Source organism: Streptopelia decaocto, assembly GCF_964273445.1.
Source record: "Streptopelia decaocto genome assembly, chromosome: 15".
Classification (NCBI taxonomy): domain Eukaryota; kingdom Metazoa; phylum Chordata; class Aves; order Columbiformes; family Columbidae; genus Streptopelia; species Streptopelia decaocto.
In genome coordinates, this window is record NC_138670.1 from 9,522,960 (window position 1) to 9,538,169 (window position 15,210).

The 15,210-nt window shown below is 38.9% G+C and overlaps 2 protein-coding genes across 2 annotated transcripts in view; one reads left to right on the top strand and one right to left on the bottom strand.

Annotated features, from left to right (window-relative positions):
• RSPH14 (radial spoke head 14 homolog) overlaps positions 1-15,210 on the top strand; it is a gene marked incomplete at both ends in the record, with an annotated part of 69,084 nt that overhangs the window by 28,862 nt on the left and 25,012 nt on the right. The gene's annotated exons all lie outside the window — the stretch shown is intronic.
• GNAZ (G protein subunit alpha z) overlaps positions 1-15,210 on the bottom strand; it is a 41,012-nt gene that overhangs the window by 19,331 nt on the left and 6,471 nt on the right. Inside the window, exon 2 of the mRNA XM_082066330.1 lies at positions 2,838-4,114. Within this exon, the coding sequence (XP_081922456.1) occupies positions 2,838-3,560 (723 nt within the window). The 5' untranslated portion in view covers positions 3,561-4,114. The remainder of the gene's footprint in view (positions 1-2,837; positions 4,115-15,210) is intronic.

Here is a 15,210-nt window from a genome sequence, read left to right on the forward strand (position 1 = left end):
GCAAAAGACTTAGTAGTCAAAATGCATATTTCATTTGCAGTAAAATTCAAGTATTTGTGAAAGGTTTTATCAAAAGTCAGCTATGGGGAATGTTCTTGACCACAAGGTCTTTTTCCCTTGAAGAATCATAGAAAATGCACACAAAAGGAATTCAACCATACAAGGCAAGCTTGTAAAACAAAGGGAATATTTTTGGAAACTATTTAGTAGTCTTGGTTCATACCTAAGTATAATTGCCTTTCAAACTTATCACTTAACTTCCCTTCTAATGAATCTTTGTAAGGAAACTCTATTAGCAACTAAAAATACTGACGAAGGAATTAAAAGTACGAATGAATTGAAATAATTTCATATCACTTTATCAGTAAAAGAGACTGTATAAAATGATATCCCTTTCCTACATACATAGGATATTAAGGGAATAGTTTTACCTCTTTTCTTCGGTGATGTTCTAGTCTTATGCTGGGTTGGAGGGAAGGAGTTGGTTGCAGAATAGGGAACTTGAACAGACAGGTATGGCAGTAAAAACAAACCAGCACACAAAAAGCCAAGGGTGAGATTTCTGAGAAATATTGCTCTATGGGTTTTGTCTGATATTTATTTGGTTTTGGTCTGTGATTTTTTCATACGGCTTGCAAGGAAATATTAACATCTTCCTCCAACTCTACCTTAGTGACTGCTGTCAGCTTCCAATACAAACTCCGGGAAATATGTCAGAAGTATCAGCTATGTAATTTCTTTCTTGAACCACTTCCATCTCATGAAGTTTCCCCACCTCAATTACAATAAGCTCCCATCACCACAACTCTGGAATCCCCTAGGTTACCTGACAATATTTTAATCTGTACTGTGATTCTGTGATAAGTGATATTGTATAAAATGCAGACTGGAGTTGTTTCAGGTACTGATAGAGTTCATCTTGCCCCAGGAATCTGGTGAACAGCATGTGTTATAGAAAACATGCATAATTTTGGGGAGGCTTTTACATTTAGCCATTAAAGCCACTACAGTTATTCAAATCATTATCAAAACCATGACAATGTATTTGGAATCTTTAAAGAGTACAGCAGCTCTCAATAAACTATTTTTAATGAAAAAAAAAAAAAAAAAATCAGGGATGCAACTATGTCGACATTTCACAAGTCCAGTACAAAATAAACAACAGTGAAGAAGGTGACCATTGGCCCCTTCCACAGGACAGGCGAGTGGAGCTTTTCAGGGTAGAATTCACAACAGAGACCTGCAATGTGACAGACATCTGATGTAGAGCTTCAGTACTCCTTCCCACCCAGTCTGTTTGTGGGCAGAGTTCCCTTTCTCTCAGCCTGTTCCCCCACTTGATCATTTTAGAGAAGTCTCTATTAGTTGGTAATCAGTCATGAGAGTCTCAGGGATTCCTCGAAATTATTGTTTTAGGGCAAAAAGGGAAAAGGAAATGGATAGCTGCATATACAGTGGTGTCACAGTCATCCAAGCATTAGAGGATGTCAAAAAGGTGATAGGGATCTTACACGTACAAATGCAGTACACTACATTTGACTTCAGATTCTTGGTAGAGAAACTTTGAGCTGTGTGTACTACACATAAATGGGGGTCTGTCTAATCAGGCTGACCAATAATCCTCGTCCACACAAGACTGCCAAAACCAGATCATTAGACCTGGCTGAAAGGTCCTCTTTCTGTGGATTTACTGAGGTGCAGTTAGATTTCAAACAGCATGTAAAATTTCTTGGAACAATTTCCTCCCCAACAACACTCATGTAATGCACCTGCTGTAAAAGAACAAGGATTTGGGTGTTCTGGAGTACTCCAGGAACCAACACTGCTGAACAAGCTTTCTCAATGTACAACAACTGAAGATGTGCAAGAGAGTACAAGAGAAATAGAAGCATTTTAAGGTTAACCTTATGATTTTACAGTATAGATTTTAATTCTTCCTGAAAGGCAGCTGTTTTCAAACATAAATACAGCATGTTTATGAACCTCTAGATGACAGACTCATTATGTGTTCCTACCCACAAACTCCCGTCTCTTGAGCATCACATTTTACAAGTCTGTCAAAAAAACTAAGTTCAAGTAAAACACCATAAAGCTTAACTCAGGCAAGCTGAATGTGATAGTAAACACACAATTGCATATGCCTAAGTGTTCATATATTTTTCCATAGTTACTGTATTTGCATGCTGTGAAAATCAGAAGCTAATAACGTTAAAGGGAATTAAACAGGAATAGTTATTAATTGGACAAGGCAAATCAGCCATTTGAACAAAAACAGTCAAACAACATTTTAAAGTTCCATACTAATTAAAAACCACATCTGAACTATTATTTTTTAAAATCAATTTCATCCCAAATTCTGATTCAAAATCCTGGAAAAATATGGGGAGAAAACTGCTACTTGTTAGTGGTTTAGCTTAAAAATTTCCCAGGACTTGCAAAACATGGCATCCATATTAACCATCCCTTTGCACCAGAATGTCACTACTGTCTACCTTTTAAAAGTGACATTTGGTCTAACACTTAACTAGACAAACATTTAGCAAAAAGGCACAAAAACCAAATCTGCTGTTGTCTGAAGAGCACATTCCATTGGCTTCTATTTCCCAAAAGTAATAGTAAAAAAGAAATATGACCAGTAGGAAAAACTATCTAAAGAAAGGAATTGTAGCTTCTGGCTTTTTACTACAGATTGTGCCTGAGGGGAAGGAAATCACATTTCGGGCTGGGAACTCAGGGATTACTGCCTTGGGAGGGAAGTGAGGGAGATAAAAAAGGCCAAACGCTGGCAAAGGGGAAAGGAAGAGAAGAGAAGAGTAAGGAGCAGAAGGTACACTTACTGTTTGGTTATCTTCATACAGCTTCAAGTCATATCCACTCAGCTCCACACAGAAAATTATTGCTGTAACCCCCTCGAAACAGTGGATCCATTTTTTGCGTTCAGATCTCTGTCCACCCACATCCACCATTTTGAAAGTCAGCTCTTTGAAGGTGAACTTATTCTCTACAATCCCTGTGGTCATGTCCCGAGAACGCAGAATATCTTCCACTGTAGGGATGTAGTCCAGTGCTGCAATCCTTTCGAGGTCGTTTAAGTAGTATGCAGCATTATCCTCTAGGTGATACTCATTGGAGCGGCAAAAACACTCTTGCACCCCAGGGTCTGCCCAGAGCCGTTTCATGACTCCCAGCAGCTCAGGGGTAATCTCGCCCTTGCTCTCAGCTGGCCCTGTTAGAGCAAAAAGCTGCACAGCATCGTATGCTCTGTCAGGATTGTGAAATTCTATCTTAAGGGTGGCTAGAGCCCGAATGATACGTGTGAGGGAGTCAATTGCATTATAGATAATCAAAGGTTTGTATTCCTTACAGGCCTCCAGGTTAAAGCCACCGCTATGAATGATTTTCATCTGCTTTACTATAGTACTCTTCCCAGAATTGCTGGTACCCAGGAGAAGGAGCTTAATCTCTCTTCGTTGTCGCTGACTTTCAGAGCGCAGGTGGCGGTCAATCCTACGGGACCGCCGCGCTGCCTCTTTCTCCTCAGAGCTTTGCCGACATCCCATGGTATAGCAGGCAGTTATAGAAGGGAAAGGCTGGAGATTGTCTCGCTCTCTTTGTGCCAGTGAAAAAAATCTGTAGTGTCTTTCAGTTCTTGTGCCAGGTACACCTTGAACAAAAAAAGTCACTATCCAATACGTGATGGTCCAAGATGCCTGTACCACCTAATTCAGTCCCAGCCGTGGTGCAAACACATGTAGATATGCAACCACAGAAATAGTCTCTTCAGTAGTTCTCATGGCACTCCCCTCTCCAGTGCATAAACAGTGGCACATTCCTGTTAATGAAGGGACACTTCCCTCTGCCACAGTTTGGCTAGATCCATCAAATACTCTTTTCTGTCCTGCATAATTATTTTGCTGCCTTCTGTCCAAAGGTAAAGAGGTGCACTTTCACCTCCTCTGCTCTAGCCCTTGTCTTTTAATTGTATTTTCTGGTTGCTGTGGTGATGATGCCAGATAAAGCTGAAGCTCTTTTCAATGGTGCTGCACTTGTTTTGTTTCTCTTCTCCCACTTCTTCAGCCGATCCAGTTCAGCTCTGTAAATCTGTGCTTTCCACCTGCCAAACAATGAGAAAAGAAATGAATGAAATGAGAGACTTCACTTCCTTGCTGCAAACCACTCTCCTTCTCCTCCTCTTCTAGACTTCTAAACCTTTTATCATCCAAACAGAAAATACAGACGGAAAAATATGTAAAGAAAAGCAAAAATCTAAAACCCTGGCAAAAACGCAGGGACAGCTGAAGCTTGCAGACCTAAGAAAATGCGGTTTATGAACAATAGTAAATCAAATCTCCCTTTCAGCCTTCTGTGTTTTATTATCTAAACCTACATGAAAACAAACAGTACTGAGCTGTGCTCCAGTTTCTCCCTCAGCAAGAGCTTACGGCAGTGCTGCTCCTGCAGTCCTCTCCTGGCTGGTTTTCCCGAAGTAGAAAACTAAACAGAATCACAACTACTTTTCCCAATGTTTCTATTTATATAAATATCTTACACAGATATCCTCCTGAGTTTTCTTTCATGTTTTCTGTTTGCACTGAACATTTGAATAACTAAATTAGGAAGCAAGAGAAGATGATTAACTTTGCTTCATTATTTTGTAAAAGGGAGAGTTACTGATCTTTGCAGAATTCAGTAACAGATTTGATTTCCCCTTGGCGAACAGTACTGTTAGACACACTACCTGCTTCCTGCTTATTCAGTAAAGCGATGCACTACCACAACATACCTTGTAAGCTTCTTTCTATATCCAAGTTAAGTGTTGTTAACCCTCCCGTCTTCCATTTTTAATACAGGGAACTTTGAGATGTAGTACAAATGAACAGTGACTACAAGGTGAATGTTTCATACAAAAGCACAGGAAATGCCCCTCCAAGCAAGTGCTGACAGCTTTTCAGTGACTGTTAGAGCAATTATTCTTTCCCAAATTAGGGGTTAAGCCTACCAGTCGGAACTCTGCAGAAGGCAACAGCAGGAAGCAGTCACCTCTCACAGAGGGAAAACACATTACTAAGAGCTGATTGGTGATAACTTGCCTCTTTTCTAGGAAGGGCTTGTTGCTCCCGCTAAGCTCTGAGCACAGTGGGCAGCAGAATCAGAGATGTCACAGCTTCCTCATCATACGCTTGGCCTCGGCCCACTTTGGCACCTTTCTTGCTCTCTGTTTACTTGTGTCAAGAGGGTCTGCAATGAGTGTTTTTGCAAACTAAACTACATGCCACTGAGATACTCTCAGAGATGGGCTTAAGAAAAATTTCAGAGCCTACAAAATATAATTTATATTACATTTTCATAAGACTATGTCTCCTAGGTTGCATTTCCAAAGTTGCCCTAGAAGTCTTTGGAAGTTTTTCCTGCATGTACTTGCAAGCATTTCAATGTAGATGTGACAAACAATTAAAATACATTCTGAAGATGATGATTCTACACTACTAGGAGAGGGACAGAATGATCCAAGCTAGATATTGAATCTCTAGCTTTTGTGAGAAAAGAAATTGAACCACAACTACTTGCAACCTAAGGTATTAATACTTTGCTTTCTGTCTTTCCTAAGAATCACAGCAGAAATTTTAGTGAACAAAAGATATTTCAGCACTCCAAAACAGCAAACTGTAATTAAGTGTTTGAAATTGAACACTAGATTTACCAGTATTTATTTTTCCTTTCCCCACATCACCTACATCATGGGACAAGATTCACTCATATGTATGTACAGCAGGATGGGGTGGGTCTCATTCCTACTTGGCCACACTGCTCTGGTTGAAAAATATGAACTTATACGACTTCTATTTTAATGTGTAACGTGTATTTATTAGTGCATATACATTTAATAGTACCTGCTTTGTAAGAGACTGTTTCATTGTTGAGAATTTCCACTCTTGTTTTTTGTCTTGCCAAAAATCCTTAGCAGACAGGGATTTCAGCAAGATCTTGCTTTACCCTCCCAATAGCTGTCACCATAACAGAAATCAATCTCATCAAATCATGGTTTTAGCTAACCTTTAAATAATGTTAATTGAGATACAGCACAGCATAAAAACTTCAAGGCAGGGGCTTCACAGATATGGATAAGAACAATTATTTCAATTTCAGTACTGAAGAAGGGTTATATGGTTAAAATAAAGAATAAAGCTCAGTTTTTTTAGTTTCTTAGCATCTCACATTTACATAAAACATTCTTAGAACATTCATTTGTGAGGGTAGAAAAGGGGAATTAAATTATGTCTCTAAGATTTCATTCCTCAGGTGGTAGAAACAAGTGTAATGATCTCGGAGTCTTCTGTTTAGCAAGAGGTATTACCTGTTATTTGTGCATTCTTTGTCACAGTGGCCTATCCTAACCTTGGTTTCTGTATTTTGTAACAACACACAGAGCATCTGCTTTAGGAACATACAAACATCAGACTCTTTAAAATTTTGTAATAAAGCAACAAACGAATCGCAGTAACCACTCCGTGCTTTGTAAGCACCTCAGGTGATTACCATAGTGTAGCTTATGTCTTCATTGGAGTAGCTGTTTAGCTTTTATCATCATCATTACTGTAATTATTACATGGGTGATTCATGAGCTAAGACTCACATACCACAAGGCATCTGTTTCAGAGGTCTTACAGTGCTTAAGCAGACAAGTTTATTACATTAAAAAAGGCTAGTAAACGTCAAGTTTGGTCATGAATATAGTGGCAAATTTCATATCACACATTCAGCTTTATTGCACACAATATCTCATAAGGAATTTTGGTAGTTACCATAGTAAACGAAAGTTAGAGGGATTTGAAACAGGATAACAATGCAGGCTTGTAAAAGGAACTTTCTCTTCCTGTGCATAAAAGGCTATATAAGGGAGCAAAACCAAGCTTGTTTTAGACTGCTCCTGTGACAGGTACAAGCTAATCAGAGGTCAAAAATCAGAATCTCCGTAGTAGGAACCTGAGAGCCTGGATGCAGATATCCTGAAGACAAGAAATTTGTTTAATGTGATAGGGAGCAGGAGCCAGTGAAGATTCAAAGATTGAAGCTCAAGGCCAAGCAAGAAGCAAGGAGAAAATGCTCCAGTAAATGGGAACCATGGAAACAATAGACAAGTTTTATCTGTGACGATGAATAAGAAAGTGTCTTTGAGACTCTGTACAGAAATAAATTCACAGCAGTTCTGCTTGTGTATTTTATGGGAAAGAAACAGAGGTGAAGCAGAAATTAAGGCAAAGAATGAGAGAGTAAAGAGAGAGAGAGAGAGAGAGAGTAAAGTCTAACGTGAACTGAAAGGCAACCAAGAAACTTCTGCATCCATGAAAAGAAGAAAGAAGAGATGGTGGTAGAGGGATGAATGATGAGCTGAGAAAAGCAGATGTGCTCATCTTTCTATATCACGTTGGAATAAATCAGCAGAACTCTATATAGAGAAAGAAAAAGGCCAGTGGGAAAGGATTCACTCAGAAGTTGTAAAGATGGGTCTGCACATATGGAATTTAATTACAATAAGAAGGAAAAATATATATATACATATATAATAAATGCATGGTCAAAAAAGTCAGGTGGATCATCAGATTTCCACCAGAATGGCTTTGCTAGAGAAAAGACATTGCTGAAAGCCAACGGGGCTGACAGTTGCCAAGACAGACTTTGCAATGAGAGACACAGCATAAAGTTTTGGGAAGAGGAAAGCAAAATATGGGAGATGGTTTCAGTAGAGGTAATCAACTCCAAATTCACAGAAAGGCTGTGATAGAGCATGGGAGGAGTGGACTGGCAATGTGATAGTTAAAACTGGGAACTAAGCAACAGAAAATGAGTAATGTTTCACAGAGAACAAATCAAAAGAACCTTGGTGAATGGAAAAACTGACATAGGTTGAATGAATATGCAGGAGCAGCAAGCTATCAACATAAGTCAAAAAAGGAATATAGGAGAGTCATAAAGAGAGAACAACATAAGGGAGTTCAGAGACAATAGCTCAAAGAAAGCAAGAGGGGAAAGAGCAACATGATGCAGGAAGAGCATCATAAAGCTGGTCAAAATGGAAAAGAGTAGAAGAGGAAAGCAGGCCTGTAAAAGAATAAAGCCATTAATTCTCATGATGGTCTAATTTAGGGAAGGGCAAAGAAAATCTGACAAACCTGCTGTACTTATCAGCCATAAAACAAAGCATAAAAGTGGATTTAAATGCTGTTCCGAATACAAGAGAAAGAAAGGCAGAAACAGTGTGAATATCAGCTTAAGAGGCAGAGCTGTTATCAGGGATGAATTTGGTAGGTAGGGTAGAGAGCAATTTCCAGCCTTGGGCCACATATAAAATTAATCGTATGAACTATGTCAGAAAGTATCTACATCAGAACTGTGAATTTCCTAGGTTCCATCTTAACAACTCAAGCTAAACATGGCTTGTCCACAGGAGGAGAGATGGGGCGTGGAAGAAGTATTAGATCGCAGCCCAGGGAAAAAAAAATCCCAAGAGGCTAAACAGAATCCACAGTGTTCTCTGGAGTGTGACTCATGAGAGGACTTGTACGCTACCAAACACAGATTACAGCTGCAGCCTACGCCTGGGCCCATTCTGCTTCTCCTTTGAAATTCAGAAGCTTTGACAGCCTTACAGTTGCACTGCATGCAAGAGCTTCAGCAGGTACATCTCAGACAGCTGAGCCATATTGCAGTCACTCTCTAATTCAAATGATTGTAATTTTTTTTTTAGAAGCTTAATATGAAGTTGTCCATGTTCTGATTTTGATATGAAATTGTTTCGGGCCCAATCCAAAAACCAGAGCTACTTCACAACACATAACTCTACAACCAGAAACATTTAAGCACAGCATTGTACCAGCGGCTAATCAGCTCCTGGTTTCAAAAGCTAAGCTAATACATTTTTTACAATATTCTGCTATCTAGATTAAGTTCTGTGAACTCCTACATAAAGTTCTTTTTCACTCACAATAAAGCAAAAAGGCCTTGGTATCCCGATGCATCAACTTCTTTAGCTATCATTTTCACTTTACCAACACCCCTCCTCTAAAAAACAACCAACCAACCAACACAAACAAAAACCAAAACACAAATTGCTGCTCCCATTAAGAACCTCACATCCTTGTCCAGGCTCAGCAGCTGCTGGGATTTTGCGCAGCCCCTCCGTTCGGGGGTGCTCACCTTCCTCACCCTACTGCACTTCCTGCACTTACACCCACCACCAACAGCCAGAGGAATCCAAGGGGCTTTGTGCAGGCTTTAACTAGTAGGATTAGGAGAAGCTTATGTTAAACATATATCAAACATTAGAGAAAACTGTTGTGGTTAAATTATTTTCATCAGATGTTTAAAATGTCTCTTTTAATATATAAGCAAGTTGGTTGTGGATGAAGTAAGAGAAGATGCAGGTTTAACTACCTGGGGAGACTGAAGGCCTAATTTTTCCAGAGAAAGCAGTTAGAGCAGCAGTGCAAGCATCTCTAGCAATATTACCTGCGTGTTTTTCACCACTCATGCTTTGGAGAGTTTAAGTTTCTTAAATAATGTGAGGCTTTTCCTTTTGTTCAACCTTGTTTTTTCTACTGAGATCAATAATATTTCTACTTGGCACTAGATGACGTTGCAATATGAGCTAGAGAAGCTCTGCTTAAGTAGTTACAGTGAAACGGCAGCCTGTGATAAACAACACTTAGGGGTGAGTATATTCATAGGACTTCCTCAGCAGAATAAATACCACTGTCATTGTTTAAGGGAAAAATAAGAAAAACCCCAAAACCTGTAAAGTGCTATGGTTGTGATCTCCTTACCATAAAGGGAAGTCTTTACTTGACTTCAGTGGGTTTTATGATGAGCCTGTATCCAGTTGTGAACAGAATTAAAATAAACATAATGTATTTAAAAACATTGCAAGCAGAATACCTAAAGGCCGGCAATGTAGCCAGTTTTACTGATGAAAATTCAGTATTTAGTGCATGATTCATACTTTTGTAGATGAATATCGACAGATGAAAACTTTTGTTAAGAATAGACATGAAATTGAATGGTCTTTCAGCTCCCCATTTTTATATGATCTCATTACTACTGTATTACTAGATACCAAAGCATGATCAGTATAATTGTGTTTTAAGATTAATTTCTTCCCTACATACCCATGTTCCAAGCCTGGCTTCTGGCGGTATTCATTGTGTGTGTATGTTTGTTCATAGCTCTAGCCAAACTTATAAGAAGGGAAGCCAAATTTGACCACACAGATTTTGAGTCATACTATGACAAAGTAGTCACGATGATTTGTCAGTATCACAGATTGCTTTCATAGCCTTCTAAGAATATCTTTTTGTCTATAACAAGACCCAAACAGTATTGTATATTGGTTAATATTAATTATTTTTTAAAGTGCATAGGTAACAAAATCAGCTGGGAAATTTAAGTCCATTTTTTGAGGAAGCTTGCATGGATTTTTAATCTGAGTATTTACAATAACACAGGAGTGCCATCACTTAGATTTGGCTGTGCAAAGTTGTTATTTTTCAGCCTCGCGCATGTTGGTAAATAGTTATTTTGCCCCAATCTGAAACATATAAATGATAGATGGATTTATTTCTGTTACTAGAGATGAACCACAACATCAAGAAAGAAAGTGATTGGATATTTTTTCAGCTGTGAGCTGGTAACTGTACTATTAGTATTAACAGGTGTAGCTCCAAGTTTTGTAATACATACTAACGTACGAAAGGCACCTGGGGGTCCTGGTGGACAGCAGGATGAGCATGAGCCAGCACTGGGCCCTTGTGGCCAGGAAGGCCAATGGTACCTGGGGTGTATTAGAAGGGGGTGGTCAGTAGGTCAGAGAGGTTCTCCTGCCCCTCTACTCTGCCCTGGTGAGACCACACCTGGAATATTGTGTCCAGTTCTGGGCCCCTCAGTTCCAGAAGGACAAGGAACTGCAGGAGAGAGTCCAGAGCAGGGCAACAAAGATGCTGAAGGGAGTGGAGCATCTCCCGTGTGAGGAAAGGCTGAGGGAGCTGGGGCACTTTACCTTGGAGAAGAGGAGACTGAGGGGTGACCTCATTAATGTTTACAGATATATATAAAGGGTGAGTGTCAGGAGGATGGAGCCAGGCTCTTCTCGGTGACAACCAATGGTAGGACAAGGGGTAATGGGTTCAAACTGGAACACAAAAAGTTCCACTTAAATTTGAGAAGAAACTTCTTCTCAGTGAGGGTGCCAGAGCCTGGCCCAGGCTGCCCAGGGAGGTTGTGGAGTCTCCTACTCTGGAGACATTCAAACCCGCCTGGACACCTCATCTGGGTGTTCCTGCTCCAGTGGGGGATTGGACTGGATGATCTTTCGAGGTCCCTTCCAATCCCTGACATTCAGTGATTCTGTAATGATTATTTTGGTTTTCTATTAACACCCTGATCTAGTCAAAAGTGTCCCTGCTCACTGTGGAGGGGTTGGACTAGATGGCCTTTAAAGGTCCCTTCCAACCCAACCCATTCTATGAACGCTGCTAGTACTCATGTGCATGTGGAGAGCAAAAGAGGAGTGTAATTGCTACTCCTATTCAAATTTTTGTTGTATATAAGATATTTTAAGCATTCAGATTTTTTCTCCCTTACATTTTTTTTCCCCTGTAGTCCTGCAAACTCCTTAGCCATGCAACCACAATTTCTGTATTTTTACTAAAACCTGTGACAACATTTTTACAAGTTCTTTTAGACCTTAAATTTTATCTGCAAATAATCTGTCTCTCTTATTGTACAGCTTCTCATGTGTTGAGGTCTGAAAAGTTTCCCTGTTCTATTTGAAGCAGGCTCTTGAATCAAATATTGAGAACAGATAGCTTGATTTATGATACTACATATATGATCTACTGCTACTGTTAATAGTAATAAAAATTAATTTTGCAGGGTTTTCTGCATCAAGTAGACCTAAGAGCTTAAGTGAGTTTTCACAAACCAGACAAATGTATGACTATAACCACACAGTACAGCTTTAACAGCAGCATTTGAAATGGTTGCTCTTTTGTTCTTTCTACAGTCAGTGACATCCCTTCTTGACTCAAATAGTGGTGGCACTAAAATTATCTTAAAGCTGAAAGGTGCTAATCGAGCCTTTAGTTTATTCATTATTCAGCAATGGATCCTTAGCTATTCATTTCTTATTTCTAGTATTACCAGAAAAATTTACTTATGGTAACACTGTATCCTACTATTAAGATGTAAAGCTGAAATTTTACCACTGATAAAAAGCCCCAGATTCCTGACTATTCTAGTTAGCATTCTGCATTTCACACACATGAGATGTGCAGAAAAAAAAGCTGACAACTTATCATTTTATTTCTTTTTGCTCACTAAAAATCTACTGTCGATACTGTTGTAAAAACAATTATGAGAAACAGGCACAGATCTGGAATAAGAAATAATATATACGGCTGGAGGTTACTCAGAATGCATCCACACCTCAGCAGAAAGGTCATGCACCAATTTCTCACCAAGGCATATTCGGTCGAAACAGCACAAAACCTGTTAGAGCTGGACAGATACCAGCTTCCAAATTCGCCCTGAACTCCCAAAGCAGATTTACCCAGTGAGGGCAAATATCCACAGGGCATAGCAGAATGGTTTATCATGAAAACTTTATTAAAAAGAGTTTGAGGACACCTCTGAGACTGCTCAGATTACTCAGGTAGTAGGGGTGAGGTGAGAGATTCTGCATTTTCAGTGATCTCACAATACTACTGTTATCACACCATTTCTTCTTCCAGGATAATTATACTTAAAAGTGTAGGTTTTGTTATGTTTTGGTTCATTGACAGCATACCTCAAGACTTTTAAATTGAGGTATTGGAGTCAGTATCATAACTAAGAAAAGGTGACAAGGGTACTACCTCCTAATGCCATCTATGACTTTTAAACAGCTTTTGCATCTTTATTGCTGCAAGGATCAAAAAATCCCCACAGGATGTATCTTAGCATTAAGAAAATAACTCACTATCTAATATCAACCCCCAAAAAACTACAGACATTCCAGACAACAAGGAATATAAAATGTCTTACCTCTCAGCTCTAGGAAAATCCCTGATGAGATGTCTTCCCACCCCTCCCAAAAGCACAGATGAAAGCAATAGCTAAAGAGCTCACAGCTGACTAAGCTTTCAGCCCAAGCCACCTTAAAGCAATTCAAATTTTGTTTCAGTTTCTTCCAGCTGGCAGCAATACCATTAACATACAATGCCACTGACATACTTACTACCAGTCTCCTCCTCCCAAGGTATATTTTGCACTAAACACTTGAGGAGGAATAAAGCAAACTGTGTCATCTCTGCCCAATGAAGACTCCATCCATTAGGGAAACATCCAGTAAAAGCTTTAAGGAGTTTTGTTCTTTTAAAGACACAGGAATGGCACAGCAATAGCAGAACAAGCCAGTAGATTGCCATCAAAATACTGATTGCACCTCCTTGACTATTCTGAGAGCTTATTTTTCCCAGTTCTTAAGAATGAGGTGCAATTTTGGTTTCTATTGAAGATCCTTAGGTCTGCCATTCAGCAGTGTAAATGGGTGCCCTGTACAAACATAATTTTAACTGACCCTTCCCATCTTTTTTGTTGGTTGCAGGAGGGAGCTCATCCGTAAGGGTGACATCACTCCAGGCTTTTGTGAAAGTTAAAAGAAAGAGCCAAATCCTAGGAATTTTGCACACCTGCATTATTTTCTGGAATATTTTAATCTTGACCTCTACTGTTTATATTCTGTTGATCTCCACTTCCCTCTGGCCAATCCTAACATGAGCTGAAGAAATTATTTGTAGCGAAAAATAGTATTTCATATGGATTTTATAACTAGATAACTCTGAAAAACAGATGCCCTTTTAAAGTACATCTTAGAAAATATGGAATCTATCATTGATGAGTCTGACAAAACACATGCAGACACCAAGTAAACAATGGGATTGATATGGTCTTCATGTAACTCCATCAAATATAAATCTTCACAATGTAGGTACAGCCAGATAATATCAACATGTCTAAGAAAAATTCCATTTGCACATCATATCTCACAGCTGAATAGTAACAGTGCTGCATAGATTGACAGCATTCCATCTGGCCCCCTTTAAAAAAAATGTTTCCAAGCACTTTATTAATTTCTTGAATCGACTTGTTTATGTAAGCTTTTGATTAGTTCTATGAAAAATTCTTGATAGATAAATCGTGAAAATAAAAAGTATCCAAAATCCAAATTACGGTAATATAGATAAGCTTTGATAAAGCACAGACTACCTATATTTGGAGAAATGCAACAATAAGAACAAGATACTGTACAAAGATACCTAAATACTGTATTTTGTCAAGACAACAATTCATTCAAAATTCTCTCTACTAATATTTTCCCGTTTCACCATAAAGTATATGAAACCAGGTTAATTGCTGGGGACTGTGCACATTCTCTATATAATTTACTCTGACATGTAGAAACTAAATGCAAATGTAGACAAAGCAAGATCAAATTTTATTTTAAAACTTACTTTCTGAAATAATTAAGATATTTGCCTAGTGTTATTCTGTAATATTTTGCTGCCCGTATAAGCTGGTACACTATTAATGCCATTTTAATTAGTTGTGATCAACAGACAATGTTATTCAATAACAATCTTACAGCAAGAAGGGAAGTGTCTCAGTTCTTTGACTACTAACTTATTTTCAGTGAGGAATAACAGGTTGTACTATCAGCAGGAGTTTCTCCATTCTTTCAGGATTTTAATCAAATTTAGCCTTTCTTCACACCAACAGCCAAGCTTATCACTTGTCTCCAGTCAGCTCATTTGGGTGATCCCATTCAGAATAATGTAGGGAGGGATCTCTAGCCTAATAAACTCTTTAGTTCAGATTCACAGGCTGGGTATGGAATGGGAACACTGGTGGTTTTCACAGACAATGACCTGTGCTTTCTCATTATTGGAAAAGAACAAGAATTCTTGCCTTTTCTGATAGGATATGCACAAAGTACCTTACTGTCTTTGTACTCACTTGAATTTCACTTGGCTGAAATTCTCTCAAAGTAAGATAATATTATTAGTAGAACTACTCAGAGAGGTAAGTAGGAAGGTGCTTGTCCTGCTCACTGAGTTCTCCCATCATTTGTCAATTAGGTCCGCAGACTGTGTGCCCATCTTCCCCTTTAAAGCATACTTT